A 21989-nucleotide genomic window follows, 5' to 3' on the forward strand; every position below is an offset into this window, starting at 1 on the left:
TTGTCCTTCAGTTTTATTTAGAAATATGGGAAAGGCGACGTTTTATACCCGTCCGCAATAGAAGTTCGTAAATACTCCGAGAGGGGCGGGGCGTTATGCTTGACTTAAAATCGTTTAACTTTGTGAATCTACTTTTGCCGTTTTAAATATGTTACTGTGTTAACGTACTCTTGTAGTTCTACAACTGGTAACACGTTTTCTTAAACTCTTTTTTCTGTATTTAAGATTTACATTTCATTTGTATATTTCAGATCTATAAGTGTGCAAACATGCATATGTATTGCATGCAATGGAAGATACGAACTTGTAAATTTGTTGTCGTTTTAGATATTAGGTCAGTTGTTACGATATACATGTAAACTTGTAATATAAAGGCGGGAACCTTCAATTAAAAGATTTAATTAAGAGGCATATTATGTGCTATGCACGAGTACAATAAAATATTTGTACATTTAAATTTCAGAAAAGTGACGATGTATGTATTTTGTGCATACGATATTGTCTTATTAGTGGTTAGTGAACATACTCTTTAATTTTTTATTGTTGTGGTATGTTGATAAATGTTGATACGAGAAATGTAATAAACCTCTGTATGCAGTCTATGTCAAGATCTGAAACTGTATTAAAATGGGAAAGTGTACTTTAGAATATGTTAACAATTATACAGACCTAAGTATAATACAAAATGGCTGAATCACTTAGATACATATTTGTCAGGACTCGTCTCGTAGAAGAGGTGACAAGTTGAAAACTTACTCTACAATTACACAAGAATATGGCGTGGAAAGATATTGTTATATAATCATTCCAAAATGTCCTACATCATTATTCAGCTTTATGTAAATTTAGAAGTGTAGCTGTCCCATTACGGATATGAAGGTACGTATGTTAAAAGACGTTTCTGTCCTTTTTGTAAGGTAATCTCCAATAATTATAGTGCCAATGAGAAAAAGCTGCATTAACTGCTTGAATGTAATTTGTATTGTGATATGAGAAATAGCCCTTTTCGAAAAAAAACCATTAGTCTGTGCACATGATTGTATGACTTTTATCAAAAGTTATAAGCTATTGCTGTTCGCTGAAAGAAGCCTGGTAAGAATTTTCACCAAAATATGTTTTTATTTTAAGATCTAGAAACGACAAACTTACATGTGTAAAGTAATTCCAATTGATAATTCCTCTATATTTGACACATTAGTGTAACTAGCTAGATAACATTGGATTGTGGTTGCATATACATACATGTATGTGCATCAAAAATAATTTATCACGAAATTCCTGGATATTTTAGACATAATGTAGTGTCATTTACTTTCTATGTCTTGATAAAGAGTTGTTCTTAAATGGCATCTTAGAATGTTGTTGTTTATAATTTGGTTATCATTCTGATCTGATCATAGGGGACGTTTGACTTCTGAACTATTTTTTATCTTGTTAACTTGCACCTTTTGATGTAAATCTTAAATCTTTTCTTTAAATTTATGGTTCAGAATAACCTAGAACAATCTAGCTTCTATGTATAAATACGTATACATGTAAACATACAACTGTGGTATATGAAACTTTGCTATTTATAATTTTAGAGTATAAATTATTCAAAATTATCAATAGCAATATAACTTATTTTTTTAAACATTCTATTGTTTTAACATAGTTTTAAATTGAACAACGATGAGACTATGAATAAATAAACTAGAACTATCACTAAATTTGATTAATACCCCTGCCAGACTGCTTCGGAATAAGGACGTCACTAGTAACAGACTACTTTGCAAAATAATTGAAATAGAGCAATTAAAGATAGTTGTGGTTCTTTTATGTTGCATTTCCTTTCAATGTGGTTGACCATTGATGAAGTTTTATTGAATTACTCTGTAATAAGTCTAGAAAGAGTTACGCTTCTTGAGCACGGCACTTCCTCTCATTGCGCTTGACCATTGTATTAAGTTGCATTGAATTCCTAACATAAGTAAGCCACCGGACAAGGAAAAGGAACAAAGGGCAATAACTTACAAATACTGAAGATGGAGTTATTGTTATTGTACACTGCACTTCCTCTCATTTGGCTTGACCATTGTATGAAGTTGTATTGAATTCCAACAACTAGTTTTCAAGTTATGCACTGGACAAAAAAGTAACAAAGGGTAATAACTGTAATTAGTCCAAATAGAGTTATGGTTCTTGTGTACTGTACTTCATGTCACTGCCCTCGACCATTTTATGAAGTTTCATTGAGTTCCAACCATTAATTTTCAAGTAATGCACTGGACAATAAAAAGTAACTAAGGGCAAAAACTATGGACATTGTTATGGTTCTTGTGCACTCTGCACCTCCTCTTATTGTGCTTGACCATTGTAAGAAGTTGTATTGAATTCAAACCATTAGTCTTCAAGTTATGGTCCGGACAAAAGAAAGCAATAAAAAAGAAACAAAGGGCAATAACTCTGTAATTACTTTAGATAGAGTTATGGTTCTTGTGCATTGCACTGCCTCTGAGTATGCTTGATCATTGTATGAAGTCGTTTTGAATTCCAACCAGTAGTTTTCAAGTTATGCTCCGGACAAGGAAAAGTAACAAAGGGCAATAACTCTGTAATTAGTCAAGATGGACTTATGGTTCTTGTGCACTGCACTTCCTCTCAATGTGCTTGATCATTTTATGAAGTTGTATTGAATTCCAACCATTAGTCTTCAAGTTAGGCCCCGGACAAAGAAAATCCAACGGACCGCTGGACCGACCGACCAACCGACCGACCACCGATTGACTCCTATATACCCCCCAAACTTCGTTTCTGGGGTATAATAATTAAATTATTATCGTTCATATGTGAATAAACATCAGAACAACAATTGTACCTGTTGTTTCATTACTAATGGGAGACACACATGATTGAATCAAAACAATATTTTACTATTTAACTATATCATTTAATAAATATAATCAGTTGCTCTTTGGAAAAAAAAAACATATTACTGACATCCGAAATAATTCCTATTTAATTTGTTTAAATTGATAAAAAATATTTTACTATCCTTACGTTTGTCCATAATTATAATTATGAAATAGATGATTTTTTTGTTTGTTTTGGTTTAAGGTCATAATTTGGTCAATAATATAAAATAAATTGACAAAAATAAATAAATAACTAACCGTTCTATCACACAGAAATTGCAACACTATATTAAACAAGTGAATAAACAGTCCTTAGTCATTTTCCATCGCCATAAGTGTAGTCAAACAATCACATTGTAGTTGAAAACAACATTTAAGGTTTTATTGAATGCAATAACAAATTTAAGCACTGATATTTATTGCAAATATGTTTTAAGCTTGAGCGCCGTCAACATACTCCTATAAGAGAAACGTGTGTTTGCTTAAAATTAGCCATATGCATTTAAGCATTTCTTGTTTTCATCATGAGATCACATATAATCTTGACAAGCTTCTTCGAGTTCTAAACTTCTACGTGGTCATTTTTTTGTGTTAGAGATTTTCGTCTAAGCGGGTTTTCTCTGTCACTTCAGACTGAAAATTCAATCAATGATTGTACAAAATATTTCAGATACGGTTAAGAATATTTTCTTAACAAATTTAGAGAATACTGTGTCATACATCGAGATACAAATCAACATTTGATATAAAAGAAAAGGATTTTGTGTAAAAAGCAGTGAAAGCTAGTATTAATTGCAAGAATTTGAACAATTTTAGACACTAGACCATACTTCATGCATTTTTTTATTCTTTACATTATACAGTGTATGGCCCTTATTTCAAGGCTGTACATCAAAAACAAGAAAGCAGGTCACTAGGTCAATATGTAGGTCATCTAATATTAGATTTCAATTCCAAGTTCAATTCTACATCTGAAACTGTGCACTGTGTCCGAATTTCATAGTTGTTTATCAAATAACAAAAAAGTAGGTCACTGAGTCCCTTTGGGTAAGACCAAGTTTGACCCAAGGCTTTTATTTGAACACTCTTGATACAGGTCCACCAGACAACCTTTCATATTTGAACACTCTTGATACAGGTCCACCAGACAACCTTGATACAGGTCCGCCAGACAACCTTTCATATCAAATATCTAAGCTTTATCTGTTTTAAGATTTTCTTAAATGTATATAAAGAAAACTTATGACCCTAAGGGAGGAGCTTATTTGATCCTAGGACCATAATTGTACATATAATGAAAATCTATGACATACGGCAGGGCCAATTTTGACCCCCAGAGCTTTAATTTGAACAAACTTGGTGGAGGTCAAGTACACAATGTTTTATGCAAAATATCCTACATATAGCCTTTTTCGTTGCAGAGGAGAAGATTTATTATGTTTTTACTATTTTAGGAAAATCTTTGACTCCCGAAGGCAGGGTGTAGGGGCAATTTTGACACTATATTTGAACGACTTTGATAGAGGGCCTATTTATGCCAAATATTAAAGCTCTAGGCCTGGTACTTACAGACAAAAAGAGTCTTTAAATTTGCATTTTGAAACTTATTTTCTGGCCCTAAGACTTACTTCTGCAACAGACCGGAACCATTTGAACAACTTTAAAAAGTGGAACCCCAAGATTAATTCCTGTAAAGTTTGGTTAATGTGCAGTCATTGGTTTTAGAGATGATGTTAAACATGTTGATTACCCACTTCGACGGACGACAGACGGAGTGTGATCACAATAGCTCACCGTGAGCAAATATTAGTATCAAATTATTTTGCACAGACGTTAAATAAATGTAGTTTTACATGCAAAAGTCTTAAAGTTCCACGCATATTTTACCGATATACATTCATATATAATTAGAAAAAGAAATGTTTCTGATTTATTCACCTTATTGTTTGTTTGTAGACTATGACCATTATGTTGTAAAGGCACATTATCCGTGATTGTATTGCCGTGATAAGGACCAGATGAAGATCTCAAACTACTGCGTTTTGTTGTTGTCATAAGCCGATGTTGTCTATACTTCCGGCGCATTATACCGATTACCTAATGTAGAAAATTGAATTTAATATACAAGTAAAGTTTCATTAACAATCAAAAGGTATCCACTTGGTAGGACTGTGTTTTTGAGATTTGCAATGACCCAAAAAAGTTAAGCGTTTAAACAATTAAATCTCAAGTCGAGCTTAAAGGCAATGCAATATACGCCATTACGATTTTTTAATAATCAAAAATAATCTTTCAATTAGGGTAGAGATTCAGACATGAAACTTGTCCGAAAAATTGTATCTAAATTATCTTTATGAAAGTAAATGACCCAAGCACAAATGTGGAGGCAATGGTTTACCATTTGTGCAAATTCATAAAACCTTTGGCAATGCCATATATCTAAGCTCTCTGAGCATTTTAGTTTCACATAATGAGACTTAAATTTGTTTGCTTTATAAGTCTATGGTTTATCTGCAGCGCGGTCAATATTGACACAATGGGCATGAATAATATCAATTTTGTAAAGGTGTATCAGGCAATGCTACATGACATATATCTTAGCTCTCTGCATTGTAGTTACTCACATTAGACGTAAGGGACCAGATACTTATTAGATTTGTAGTTGTCCACAAGACAATATTACATGCATTGCAGTTTTACACAGTGTTCCCCGAAATTGGTATTAATTATTCCCTGGAAGCACAAAACTGTGCTCTGCAAATCGTCTAATTATAATTAATATTTCTGCCAAGTAGTTTTAATTTGATTCGTCTGTCAAAAGATACTAAGAGGCACGAAATTGCCAAAAGGTGATCGAACGGATGACCAGATGCATAACAATTTACGCAGATTTCCTTAAGGCATATAAAAAACATTTTTAATTAAATATAGAATTATAGAGTATTTTCTGTATAATCTTTAAAAAAGTTTTCCATATTTGTTCCAATTTATAAAATGTTATTATTGCAAATCATATAATTATAGGCTTTTGGACCTGATGTCAAATAAATTATGTATATCTATATAAGCAATAAAATACAAACAAAAGAGATCGTTTGCGTTAAAACTGCATTTTGTAGCATTTTTTTTATTCAAAAGGCTACTATAATGGAATCAAAGTGCTTCGTGAACCGTTGATCATGTTGCCGTGGTGATTGGTGCTTTGCAAATATCACTGTTATTGTATTTTTTAATTTAGAAATATGTGGCAAACAAATACTTAAGCAAAATATAAAACATCATATTGATATGACTACTTATAATAATTTTATAGCCTTGTCCACGAATTTTCAGGACAGTCCATGTATTCATGTTGATCTTTCATAATGCATTTAAGAGATCAATATAAATAACGTGTAGTTCCATGTTTTGTGCTTAAATCTTATTTTACCTCGTTCAAACTGTCAAATCAAATAACATTTCTCTAAATTGCATTTTTAAACATAGAATTTCTTTTAAGATTGTAAATAAATAAAAGATTACATACCTCACCATTAAGAAAGCAATACATCAACGAAACAAAAGCACCCTGAAAATTGGATAAAAATTCTAAATCCAAATCACATTTTGATTATGTAATTTGATTAACTTACAACGAATGTTAGGGTAGAAACACTGTTACGTTGTCTCATTAAAAAGCAATTCAGAGACACATCAAGGGCTTCTTAAATGAGCACATAATATCGTCATTATTTGGTATAATACCATGATCTGTAATGCTTTGTACAATATTGAAATTGTTTGAAATTTTTTGGTGCAACAAAACACAAATGTGTGATATAACTTGATTATATAAATTGTATTTTACAATTTCCTAGTCTAAAAAAATGTAAAATTAAATGTATGTGACGGTTATTTATATTGTACGTTAATTTTGACTGTAAATCTAGTTAGACATATACAGCAAATTAATATTTTGGCATGGTTATATCTTTCACTAAATTACATACCTGCGAGGAAATTAAAACAGCCACCAATATATGATAAATTTCTTCAAATTTAGAATCTTGAGATGGCCGTATTGGTAACAGCAAATATTGTAAACCAAGTAGTGGAACAAGAATTAAGGTAGCTCTTGTTGCTTTTCTACGAACGAATAAAACATAAAATATCAATTTGAACAAATAGATTAGGAAAGAAGAAAGATCTGCTATGTGCACATTTTTCCATTTTCCATTAGTATTTCAAATATTGATTAAAAAAAGAAATGCAGCATTTGGAAATTTTTAGAAAATGATACTTAAAATAAAAAAAATGTTAAGTCATTTAGAATGAAAGTAAATGTTTGTTTGTTTGTTTGTTTATTTGTTTGCTTGGGTTTTACGTCACACCGACACAGTATAGGTCATTTGGCGACCTTCCAGCTTTACTGCTGAGGGAAAATGAATGAATATGATGAATTATAATATTTTGTTCCAGAAATTTTATTATCTGTTAATATATATATATAACATCGGACCATACACTTGCCAATAACTTATTTTCATATGTAATCAACGTATAGATAAATTCACTTAAATGTAATGAACGAAATAATCACATATTTATTCGGTGCAAATCTTACATGATTTTGAATAAGACGCATGATTTACTGCGCAATTACACGTTTTATTTTGCGAGTCGTCAATATAATTGCAAGTACATAAAAAATTAACACTTCGGGACCTATTTTAAATTTCAAGCTTTGTTGCAAAGTATTTTTTTTATTTACATTTCCTTTAAATGGAAATACAATATTTTCTTATCTCCGCATACAAATAATAGACTGTAAAACTGTTTGTTTTCATGTAATGAGTTAAGTTTACAGAGACTTAAAATCTTGGAACCAGGCTAAAATTAAACCATGACTCCATCTAAACGGAACATGTTTTGCATTGGACAAAACGCATCGAAGTTGTTGCGTTGCATTGTCATAAAACATCTTAATTTGTTAATTTATCCATTTGTTAACCTTTAGAAACTAGACAGTTCAAGTTCATTTTGAATAACTTTAACTATATAGCCACCGAATCTACATATATGTGAAATTCAAAATGTGAGGAGTTGTCATTTTCGAGGTACAAGGAGACAAAATTTCTAGTTGTTTACTTTGTTTGAGCTGCTTCTGGCATCTGTCGAAGCTTTGTAACCAACAATCGCACAATGTTGATTAGAAATATGGCATTGACCTGAAGGCAAAATGAAAAAATAAGTATTTTTTCACAAAATACCTTTATAACTTTTAAATATTCTTTTATTGAATCTTTTCCCCTCCAAATAGAATGATTAATTTTATCTGGTTGGTAATTTATTTAGTTGGTAATTTTCTGAACATCAAAGAATGCATGTAGGCAAAATAGACAGTCATTTGTTATTGAAAGATTTATTTACACAGTGATGGAAGATATGTTAATTTACCCGAGTAACTTACCACTATTGAAAATACCACCGGTCCAAACATGATCCACTGTAACGTACTTTCGCCAATCCAGCAACTGCAAAATGTAAAACACAAGGAAATATATAGAAAAATATTTCACATTTCATATTTCACTTGACACAGTTAAAAAGTAAGTTCTGTAAAGTATATTTAGTTTATAGAATAGTTTGTGCTTGTACAATGTTTTACATACTTTTGGTTCCACATTAATCTACTGTAACTGTTATTTTTTTTTCTTTATATACTGTCTTTTAATGCTAACAAACAAAAGCTACTATTATCCAAACATTTATCGGCTTATTCATTCACTCCCTCGACTGGCATCTCTGCAATAATTCTGTTAAACAATAAAACTTACTCTACTGTTAGATGGAATGTGTTATTTCGGATTCCAGTATATACACCTGTTAATACCATTGGAACACCTGAAACACGCATAAGATAGCAGTAATGTCAAATTTCAGCCGGAATATTGATTTCCCTTATATTCTTTTAAACGATTGGTTTCTATATTTTCTGTCATTTGTTTTACATATTTGACACTATATTTGATGTGCAGACTACATTTTGGACTCGGTCGCTAAAAATAGGCAAGAAAATTTAAATAGATATTTAAGTGACTAAGTGAAGAAGAAGCAACGCATTAATGTTCATCTTAAAATTGATGAGAGGTTTTATTTGAACTAATGTGACAGGCATTTAAATGCATTTCAGGAAATACTTTCTGAGGTGGCTGATTTTAATAATCTAATCGACAAGCGTCGTCGAAAGATTTAGTTTCAGGATCATGAATAATATTGCATATAGTAGCTAATTATATCTCGCTTTTGTACGGCAGGGAATTCTAACCATAATTACATTTGCTGTACAGGTTAATACATAAAATTGTAACTTCAGAAATAAAGATTTCTTGATAAAAGATATGACATGTATAGTATGTAAAACTGAATTTATTTTGATCAATTTTTAAGACAGAAAAAACATTGCAATATAATTTGATTTTCTTGAAAATATCACAAAACTTTTCAATTATCACATGTGATTGGTTTATTGTTAAACAACTCCAGACCTCACAGATAAAAAAATGTTTATATTAAACAGGATATATTATTATTAACTTTGCTTACCCCAGCCTATGATATAACAGCACACAATTAATTTCTTGCCTGAGCTAAAGGCATAAACCATTATTGTGTTTATATAGAGACCCTCGCAGAACATCCAAAGAAAATTACAGACAGTAAAATACTGGCATAAAACATGCAGGCACCTGCACCATACCTATAAACAAATGAAATGAAATTTTAATATATTTCAACACCCGTTGTAATTGATTAGCTGATAATTACATAAACTGTTCTGTTCATGATAAGCAAACCATTTATTCGTTCTTTAAAATAATCAAGTTTATCTTGATGTTGTTGTAAAGATGAGTACAACAACATCATAGTTTTATAATTTTAAGAACAAAGACTGACCCGAGCTGATCCGGGTGTCTTACTATGGGCTGTATAATCGATTAGGGAGAAGCTAGCATTATTATTTTTTAAACAAGGGGGCCATGACGGCCCTAAACCGCTCACCAAAACAACTATTTTTCGGTCTTTTTTGTTGTTTTTTAAATGAACTTGCTGAAATGCAAATGCAGCTCAACTTCAACTTGTCCCTCTAGTTATATAGTTTTACGACACTGTTTTTTTTCCTCATAATAAATAACGAACATTTCACGAATGGCCCAAGTTTATTGGTACTGTACATCTGGCAAGTAAAGCATGTCAACTCATGCTTTCTAATTTTATTTTTATACTGGAGCCTTTTTATAAAAGACTACCTAAGAATGATACAGACCAAGTTTGGTGATCATCCGTCAATTAGTTTAGTAGAAGATGATCTTTTAAGTTTTTCTTTTTTACCTCTAAAGGCCCCTATAAAGGGCCATTGATATAAACAAATGATAACAGACTACCTAATAATGATACAGACAAAGTTTGGTGATCATCCATCAATTATTTCAGTAGAAGATGTTTAAAGGTTTTACTATTTTTAGCTTTAGTGGCCCTTAAAATAGCCAATCAAATTAATATGAGCAAATTTGATAAACGACTTCCATAGAATGCTACAGACAAACATATATGGAACGCCCTAGCTGCCTCATGTTGTTACATTTTGTTTTATTTTTCCCTGAAAGCATCTTATCATGTATAATAGTAGTGTCGGCTTGCCAACGCTTATGATAACCTGTCTTCACTAAGTCTTAGTGGGTCAAAAAATTATATTTTCTTTTCAAAACGTAGTGCTGACTTGTCTAAACACTGTCGAATTATTTCAAAACGTCATGTTATCATGTCAAAATCTGTCATGTTAAAATGCCTAATGGAAGTCTTAATATGTCTCACATGCACGCCATCTTTTCGAATTAAGATTTCAACATTTCTAAATACAGCCTTGTAAAATGTAGTGTTGAACTGTCTTGAAATTGTCTTATAATGTGAAACAGTAGCGTTATCTTGTCTGAACTCGGTGTCACCTTGTCCAAATGTCATCCTGGTTTGTTATGACACTGTTGTAATATGTTATGCTGGCGTTCGGTGTTATCTTGCCTAAAGAATGCCTTTTATGTCAAAATAACATGCTGTCTTGACCAATTGTGGTGGTAAATTATCTAGATATTGTCTTATTATGTGAAAAAGTACTGTTAACTTGTCGAAACTTGGTGTCAACCTGTCAAACTCATGTCTTATCATGTTGGCTAGTAGTGATATCTTGTTCAACCTTAAAATTGACTTGTCTGAGTATTGTCCTGTTTTGTCAAACTGTAATGTTGCTTTGTATGAGTTGGTGTTATTCTGTCTTATTGTGCCAAAAATCATGCTGTCTTGTCTAAAACTGTTTTTATCCTGTCTAAAAATATATTTATTACATGTATGTGAAATACTGGTGTTGACTTGCCAATAAATTATGTTTGTTTGTGTAAACATTATTTTATTATGTCAAACAGTATTGTTGACTTATCGAAAGATTGTATTGACATGTCTAAACACTGCCTTATTCTCTCGGATTGCCATGCTATTTTGTCCAAATGTTAGGTTAACCTGCCGAAACACTGTCTTATTATGTGAAATAGTGATTGTATCTTTACTTTATGGATATGAACTGTTAAAACGCTATTTTAGTATGTCAAACTGCCACGTTAGTGTGTCCAAATGCAGATTTAACTTGTCTAGATTCGTCTAATTATGTCAAATAGTAATATCATCTTGTCGAAACGTGGTGATGACTTGTCTAAAATTATTTGTCAAAATGTCAAGGTTCGATTTTAATTAGACTAAACATCGTCCAATTATGGCGAAGTATCTTTTTTTTCTTCTTGTCAAATGTGGTGTTTACTTGTTAAAACAAAGTATCATTATGTAAAACAGTGACGCTGACTTGATTTATTCCGTTAACTTGTCTAAAAACCGTCTCATTATGTCAGATAATCGTGTTATGCGATGCTGTCAAAATTTTGTATCACGTGACCAGAGCCCGCGCAAATAGAGATGGTGGAGCGTGAAAAAAAACGGGACAGTTAAACAAAATCAGACAGCGCTTTCTCAAGACAGAAATTAATTTGAACAAAATAACATAATTATTAGAAATAATAAGACAGTTTATTTTTTACAAGAAAACATCAAGTTTTGACAATATAGCACTTCTTTTTTATATTATAAGACAGAGTTTAGATAAGTCATTATCACAGTTCGTCAAAATACCGCTATTTTTTGACTTTATAAGACTGAGTTTTAACAAGTCAAAAACCGCTTTTTAACAAAATAGCGTACAATTAGTCATAATTAGGTATGATTTAGTCCAGTTAAAACTCTGTTTCGGCAAGATAATGCGACTATTTGATATAATTAGACAAGTAAGTAGTGTGCTTGGCTTATTAACACTTCTGTTTAACACAATAAGACAATGTTAAGGAATTTAAACGCCATATTTTGACATAGAAATACAAATTACAAATTTCGACAAGAGAACACTACAGTTTCAAATGATCAGACTGGACCGAATAGCGCTTCTAGCTGACAAATTATGACACATTTCAGACATAGCACTACTGTTCAAAATAATAAAACAATGTTAAGACAAGTCAACATCACATTTTGAAGAGACAAGACTACTGTTACGTTCAATACGGCAATGTTTAGTCGACAAAATAATATGGCAACACAACACTAATATTTGACATTATAAGTTGCTTTCTAGGCAAGATAAAAGAAATGTAACGACATGAGGCAGCCATGGCGTTCCATAAATATTGGTGATCATCCATCAATTAGTTCAGCAGAAGGGGATGTTTAAAAGTGTTTCTATATTTAGCTTAAGTGGCCCTGAAAGAGGTCAATCAAATTAATATGAGCAAATTTAATTAAAGACTATCCTAGAATGCTACAGATAGAAAAAGTTTGATGATCATCTATCAATTAGTTCAGTAGAAGAAGTTGTTTAAAGGTTTTATTATTTTTAGCTTTAGCGGCCCCTAAAAGGGACCAATCAAATTAATATGAACAAATTTTATTAAAGACTACCTTAGACTGCTACAGACAGACAAAGTTTAGTGATAATCTTTCAATTAGTTCAGTTGAGAAAGATGTTTATTTTTTTTATTTCTAACTCTGTTGATCCCTACAAGGGGCCAATTGAGATGATATGAGCAAATTTAAGTGTGACTGTCAAAAGAATGCTAAAGAATTTAATGTAAATCTACCTAGCAGTTTCAGAGAATTCGAAGAAATGTTGACGTATGGCAACGGACTATTTTTCATGATAAAAAAAAGAATATAAATAAATAAATAAATAAATAAATAAATGAATACATACATAAATAAATAAATAAATAAATAAATAAATAAATAAATAAATAAATAAATAAATTAATTAATTAATTAATTAATTAATTAACAATAGAAGGTTAATTCACCTTTTTTTTTCGTGCGGATGAACGAGGACGCATTTAAACGCCGAGCTCGTAGAACGAGAGACTGATGTGCATTTATCCTTTATTTAATAGCTTTAAACAATTGGTACGCTATGTTTTATACACTCAAGAAGATATGTTGCGCTCTATTTATAACTACCAACTTTATGAAAGTCAACAAATACTATATGAACTAAATTTTAACAAGAAATGTCGAACGACACATAATTATGCCTCCTTCAAGGCCTTGGCTTATATTGTTGGTAATTTCGTTTTTGAAATTTGTCATAAATCAGGGTTCGTGGAAGAGTTCAGTTATGGAAAAAAATGACCTACTATTTATAAACAATCAATATGTAAAATAAAAGACCTTGACCTTTGAACTATTGATCCCATTATGACATATCAATATGTGAAGTGATAAAAATTGTCAAGGTAATAAAGGGAACCATTCTTACATTTAAGGCCGCTGTGACCTTGACTTTTAACTAGTGATCCAAAAATCAATAGGGGTTATCTACTAAATATGGCTATTCACTATGTGAAATAAAAAGTCTTTGTGATAAATAGTTTTCAGGATAATGAGCGAAAACCATTCTGACATTTATGGCCACTATTACCTTGACCTTTGACCTAGTATCCCCAACATCGATAGGGATAATCTACTAGTTATTACCAATATGTATGTGAAATATGAAGACTTTGTGATAAATAGTTTCCAAGATATTGAGCAGAAAACATAGTGACATTTAAGGTCCTCGTGACCTTAACCTTGGACCTAGTGACCTCAAGTGGTCATTTAGTAGTTAACAGCAATCAGTATGTGAGATATGAAGACTTAATGATGAATAATTTCAAACTAATAAGTGGAAACCATTCTGACATTTAAAGCCCCATGTTACCTTGACCTTTGAACTATTGACCCAAAATCAATTAGGGGTCATTCTCTTTATATGACTGACTAATCAATTTGTGAAATACGAAGACTTTGTGATAAATAGTTTTCAAGATAATGAGCGGCAGCCATTCTGCAATTAAAGGCCCCAATTACCTTGACCTTTGACCTAGTGACCCCAAAATCAATAGGGGTTATCTACTAGTTATTGCCAATCAGTATGTGATATATGAAGACTTTCTGATAAAAAGTTTTCAATATATTGAGCAAACTATTCTGACATTTAAAGCCCATGTGACCTTTGACCTAGTGGCCTAAAATCAGTAGGGATCATCTTCTAGTTATGACCAATCAGTATGTGAGATATGAGGGCTTTGTAAAAATAATGAGCAAAAAACCATTATGACCTTGAAGGCCCCTGTGACCTTGAACTTTGACCTAGTTACCCCAAAATCTATAGGGGTCATCTCCTAGATATAAACAATCAGAGCGTGAAATATGACAACTATGTGATAAATAGTTTTCAAGATAATCAGCGGAAACCATTCTGACATTTAAGGCCCATGTGACCTTGACCTTTGAAAATTGACCCCAAAATAAATTGGGGTCATCTACTATATATGACTAATCAATTTATGAAATATGAAGTCTTTGTGATTGTTTTCAAGAAAATGAGCAGAAACCATTCTGATACCTAAGGCCCCTGTGACTCCAAGATCAATAGGGGTCAACTACTAGTACACGGGAGTGGAACCCCATATGTATCTCAAAAATGAGCATCGGTAAAAAGTGAATTTCCGCTTCTCCAGATGTGAAGCATAACACCAGATGTGACTGTGAAATAGGTCAATCGCAGGGTAAGTTTTCAACTTTTTAAACAGTTATATAAAATTCAATCCTTTTTTAAGAAAATCGAAATGTGATCCTATCCTCCTGACTCTCCTCTATATTACCTATTTTTGTTTTGGATTTCTATGCAGTCTTCATTGAGATATTCTTTCCGTCGTTGGTTTTGGTGCGCCAAAAACATGCAATGTGTATGAATAAAATGTCACTCACTACAGACCGATTCTTAATATTCAGACAAATCCTGATTTGAACGTTTATTGAGATTTGTCTACCAACGAAGGAATTTACATTTACTTTTTACCGATTCTCATTTTTGAGATACATATGGGGTTCCACCCCGTGTAGTAATTACCAATCAGTATGTGAAATATGAAGACTTTGTGATAAATAGTTTTTAAGATAATGAGTGGAAACCATAAAGACATTGCAGGACCCTGTGACCTTGACCTTTGATCTAGTGACCCCAAAATTAATAGGGGTCATCTACTAGATATAACCAATCAGTATGTGAAAAATAAAGACTTTGTGATAAATAGTTTTCAAGATAATCAGCAAAACCATTCTGACATTTATGGCCCTTGTGACCTTGACTTTTGACCTAGTGACCCAAAAATCAATAGGTGTCATTTTCTAGTTATGACCAATCAGTACATGTAATATGAAGACTTTGCGATAAATAGTTTTCAAGATAATCAGCGGAAACCATTCTGACATTTACGGCCCTTGTGACCTTGACTTTTGACCAAATGACCTGATTAACTTGTTATTACCAACCAGTATGTGAAATATAGATACTTTGTGATAAATAGTTTTTAAGATAATCAGCGGAAACAATGTGGTCTACCGGCGGACAGACCGACAGACAGCCCGACATAAGCAAAACAATAAACCCCTCTTCTTCGAAAGGGGGTATTATAATCATATCAAATAATTAACAAGAAGCACCGCAATGCGACGAAACCTGGTTTTCAACCGCCAAGTATTGATCTGACAGGAATAAAGAATGAAACATGACAGTGAAGAAAAAATGATTCTGTTTTTTTTTGTACCAACATAGGAAATTGGTTTCACTAGTTCAAAATAAAAATATACCAGATACCTGAGTATCAATACCAGGCTGTATTTTCATGTAAGCTTCACACATTCCAAGTTAAGTACCAAAGGTCAAATTAAACTGAACCTTTACCTTGCTCCCAGCAATCTCAAGCTGCATCTTAATATAAGCTGAACATACAGCTTTGTTGTCAAAAGGTCACAGCAAACTTATTATTACGTGGAAAGTGAATTTCTTTTTAAGGAACAGTGGTGACCTTGACCTTGTTCACAGACACCTGGGTGGCAATCCCAAGTTGCTTCTTAATATAAGCTACCCACATACTAAATTTGGTGTCAATAGGTCTAAGCAAACTCAAGTTATTATGCGGAGACCTAATTTCTATTTTTAGCAACAGTTGACGCCCGCCCGCCCAAGTAGTGTCTTGATATAAGCTACCCACATACTAAGTTTTGTGTCAATAGGTCAAAGCAAACTGAAGTTATTGAGTGGAAACTTAATTTATAATTTTAGCAACAGTGACCTTGACCTTGATCAAACACATCTGGGTAGCAATCCCAAGCTGCCTCTTGATATAAGCTACCCATACACAATGTTTGGTGTCAATAGGCCTTAGCAAAACTCAAGTTATTGAGTGAAAAATGTATTTCTATTTTTAGCGACAGTGATCTTGACCTTGAGCACAGACACCTTGGTAGCAAATTAGCAATCCCAAGCTGCGTCTTGATAAAAGCTACCCATACACCATGTTTGGTGTCAATAGGCCTAAGCAAACTCAAGTTACTGAGCGGATACTAAATTTCTAATTTTTAGCAACAGTGACATTGACCTTGATCATGGAGACCTGCGTAGCAATACCATGCTGCGTCTTAATATAGACTACCCATACTGTAAGTTTTGTTTAAATAGGCCAAAGCAAACTTAAGTTATTGAGCAAAAACTAAATTTCTTTTTTTAGCAACAGTGACCTTGACCTTGATCACAGACACCTTGGTAGCAATCCCAAGCTGCCTTTTGATATAAGCTACCAATACACAAAGTTTTGTGTCAATAGGCCTAATTAAACTAATGCTATTGAGCGGAAACTGAATTTCTATTTTTAGTGAAAGTGACCTTGACCTTGATCACAGACACCTAGGTACCAATCCCAAGCAGCGTTTAGATATAAGCTACCCATACACCAAGTTTGGTGCCAACAGGCTAAAGCAAACATAAGGTTTTTAGCGGAAACTGAATTTCTATTTTTAGTAGCAGTGACCTTGATCACTGACACCGTGGTACAAATCCAAAGCTGTGTCTTGATATAAGCTACCCACAAACCAAGTTTGGTGTCAATAGGCCAAAGCAAACTCAAGAAATTGAGTGGAAACCAAAGTTGACGATCGCCCACCCGCCCGCCGATTTCGGCATTACAATAACCAGGGTTAATAAATTTGTCACCCAATTTTGAAAAGAGATTTTATGTTTGTCATTAATTAACTGCACTTTATATCGCTGAAAGAAACATGCTAATAGATTAAAACTAAAAAAAAACAATTTGTACAGATCAACTGATTGATATTGCATTATTTAGTGTCGGATCTTTGATGTTTTGGGTAAAACACAATGGCACGCACTTAGTGTATATAATAGGTGTACATACTGGATTATGTAGAAGAACTTCCCCGTCTAATGCTGCCAGGGTGTAATACAGTATCCATGCTACGCCAGTAAGAACATAAGAAATAAACAAGTTTTTGTGTATAGTGATTCGTTCACATCGCAGTTGTCTGAAATACAAAAATGTAGTTGTAATTTTTGATATAAATATTTTGATATTTTGAAGAATCATACATCATAAGTTACAACATTTATAACATTATTGTATATATGTTTATGTTACAGGGAAAGTTCACATAATTCCTAGAAGGTTTAGGGATTTCGAGTAAGCATTGTCCAACAAATTGGGGCTTTTATGAAATTCTTGATTATTTTCGTAAGTGTCCTGTTTTTTAACAAGAATTCCAAACTAAGTCCACACTACTCAAACCACAAGAAACATTGACCATTCCATACTACATACACCACAAGAAGCATTAACCATTCAATACTACATACACCACAAGAAGCATTAACCATTCAATACTACATACACCACAAGAAGCATTACTCATTCCATACTACATACACCACAAGAAACATGACTCATTCCATACTACATACACCACAAGAAACATTACTCATTCCATATTACATACACCACAAGAAGCATTACGAAATAACATACTACATACACCACAAGAAGCATTAACCATTCCATACTACATACACCACAAGAAACATTAACCATTCCATACTACATACACCACAAGAAGCATTACTCATTCCATACTAAATACACCACAAGAAACATGACTCATTCCATACTACATACACCACAAGAAGCATTACTCATTCCATACTACATACACCACAAGAAGCATTAACCATTCCATACTACATACACCACAAGAAACATTAACCATTCCATACTACACACACCACAAGAAGCATTTAATTTACTCATTCCATACTTCATACACCACAAGAAACATTAACCATTCCATACTACATATACCACAAGAAGCATTAACCATTCCATACTACATACACCACAAGAAGCATTAACCATTCCATACTACATACACCACAAGAAGCATTAACCATTCCATACTACATACACCACAAGAAGCATTAACCATTCCATACTACATACACCACAAGAAGCATTAACCATTCCATACTACATACACCACAAGAAACATTAACCATTCCATACTACATACACCACAAGAAACATTAACCATCCCATACTACACACATCACCAGGAACATTAACCATTCCATACTAAATACACCACAAGAAACATTAACCATTCCATACTACATACACCACAAGAAACATTAACCATTCCATACTACACACATCACCAGGAACATTAACCATTCCATATTACATACACCACAAGAAACATTAACCATTCCATACTCCATACACCACAAGAAACATTAACCATTCCATACTACATACACCACAAGAAGCATTAACCATTCCATACTACATACACCACAAGAAACATTACCCATTCCATACTACATACACCACCAGGAACATTAACCATTCCATACTAAATACACCACAAGAAACATTAACCATTCCATACTACATACACCACAAGAAACATTACCCATTATATACTACATACACCACAAGAAGCATTACCCATTCCATACTACATACACCACAAGAAGCATTAATCATTTCATACTACATACACCACAAGAAACATTAACCATTCCATACTACATACACCACAAGAAGCATTAACCATTCCATACTACATACACCACAAGAAGCATTAACCATTCCATACTACATACACCACAAGAAGCATTAACCATTCCATACTCCATACACCACAAGAAACATTAACCATTCCATACTACATACACCACAAGAAGCATTAACCATTCCATACTCCATACACCACAAGAAACATTACCCATTCCATACTACATACACCACAAGAAGCATTACCCATTCCATACTACATACACCACAAGAAGCATTAACCATTCCATACTACATACACCATAAGAAGCATTAACCATTCCATACTACATACACCACAAGAAGCATTAACCATTCCATACTACATACACCACAAGAAGCATTAACCATTCCATACTACATACACCACAAGAAACATTAACCATTCCATACTACATACACCACAAGAAACATTAACCATTCCATACTACATACACCACAAGAAGCATTAACCATTCCATACTACATACACCACAAGAAACATTACCCATTCCATACTACATACACCACAAGAAGCATTACCCATTCCATACTACATATACCACAAGAAACATTACCCATTCCATACTACATACACCACAAGAAACATTAACCATTCCGTTCTACATACACCACAAGAAACATTACCCATTCCATACTACATACACCACAAGAAGCATTACCCATTCCATACTACATACACCACAAGAAGCATTAACCATTCCATACTACATACACCACAAGAAGCATTAACCATTCCATACTACACACATCACCAGGAACATCACCTATTCAAAACTTCTCACGCCAACATGAACAATTCCCATTACATACAGCTCTGTCGGACCGTATATGTCACGTATGGAACGCCATAGCTGCCTCATGTTGTTAAATTTCGTTTTATTTTTCCCTAAAAGCGTCTTATTATGTATAATAGAAGTGTTGGCTTGCCAACATTTTATGGGAACCTATCTTAACGAAGTCTTATTAGGTCAAATATTAATTTTATCTTGTCAAAACGTAGTGCTGACTTGTCTAAACACTGTCTTATTATTTCAAAACGTCATGTTATCATGTGCAAATCCGGTGTTAACATGCCGAATGGAAGTCTTAATATGTCTAACATGCATGCCATCTTTTCGAACTAGGATTTCATTATGTCTGAACAAAGACTTGTTTAAATGTGGTGTTGAAGTGTCTTGAAATTGTCTTATCATGTGAAACAGTAATGTTATCTTGTCGGAAAGTGGTGTCATGTTGTCCAAATATGATCCTGGTATGTTATGACACTGTTGTATTATGTTATACTGTCATTTTGTCTAGCTAATGTGATATTGACTTGCTTAAACACTGTCACATTTTGTCAGACTGCCATGTCATTGTGTTCAAATTCGGTGTTATCTTGCTGAAAGAATGTCTTTTATGTCAAAATAACATGCTGTCTTGTCCAACTGTGGTGGTAATTTGTCTAGAAATTGTCTTATTAATATGTGAAACAGTAGTGTTATCTTGTCGGAACTTGGTGTCAACTTGTCAAACTCATGTCTTATTCGAACTATCTTGCCGAAATGGGGTGTTGACTGGGCTAAATCATGCCTTATTATGATAAACTGTATGCTATTTTGTCAAAAAGCAGTTTTGACTGGTTAAATCTCAGTCTTATAAAGTCAAAAAATTGCGTTATCATGTCGAAATGTGGTAATGAGTTAATATAAACTCATGTCAGTAGTGATATCTTGTTCAACCGTTTTATTGACCTGACTGAGAGCTGTCCTGTTTTGTCAAACTGTTTTGTTGCTTTGTATTAGGTGGTGTTATTCTGCCTTATTGTGCCAAAACATCATGCTGTCTTGTCTAAAACTGTTGTTATCCTGTCTAAAAATATACTTATTATGTGAAATACTTATGTTGACTTGTCAATAAATTTTGTTTGTTTGTGTAAACGTTATTTTATCATGTCAAACAGTATTGTTGACTTGTCGAAATATGGTATTGACATGTCTAAACACTGCCTTATTCTCTCAAATCGCCATGCTATTTTATCCAAACTTTATGTTAACCGGCCTAAACAACGTCTTATTATGTGAATTAATGGTGGTATCTTTACAAGTTATGTTATGTATGTGATGTTATGTATGTATGTATGTATGTATGTATGTATGTATGTATGTATGTATGTATGTATGTATGTATGTATGTATGTATGTATGTATGTATGTATGTATGTATGTATGTATGTATGTTATGTATGTTATGTTATGTTATGTTATGTATGTATGTATGTATGTATGTATGTATGTATGTATATATGTATATATGTATGTATGTTATGTATGTTATGTTATGTTATGTTTTGTTATGTTATGTTGTTTTGTATGTATGTATGTATGTATGTATGTATGTATGTATGTATGTATGTATGTATGTATGTATGTATGTATGTATGTATGTATGTATGTATGTATGTATGTATGTATGTATGTATGTATGTATGTATGTATGTATGTATGTATGTATGTATGTATGTATGTATGTATGTATGTATGTATGT

At 32.8% G+C, this 21989-nt stretch overlaps 1 protein-coding gene across 1 annotated transcript; it reads right to left on the reverse strand.

Moving 5' to 3' along the window:
- Positions 1-764: 764 nt before the first annotated feature.
- Positions 765-17879, reverse strand: LOC132760614 (calcitonin gene-related peptide type 1 receptor-like; the record flags this gene model as incomplete). The annotated part of the gene is given in 9 exon segments (XM_060752624.1): positions 765-3527; positions 4833-4991; positions 6421-6462; positions 6884-7019; positions 8022-8101; positions 8344-8407; positions 8711-8777; positions 9480-9633; positions 17753-17879. Coding segments are annotated over 9 exon segments (871 nt in total), but the record flags the coding sequence as incomplete, so codon positions are not given.
- Positions 17880-21989: the final 4110 nt, after the last annotated feature.

The sequence above is a fragment of the Ruditapes philippinarum genome, unplaced genomic scaffold (genome assembly GCF_026571515.1).
Source record: "Ruditapes philippinarum isolate M1 unplaced genomic scaffold, ASM2657151v2 ctg7927_1_1_1_1, whole genome shotgun sequence".
NCBI lineage: Eukaryota > Metazoa > Mollusca > Bivalvia > Venerida > Veneridae > Ruditapes > Ruditapes philippinarum.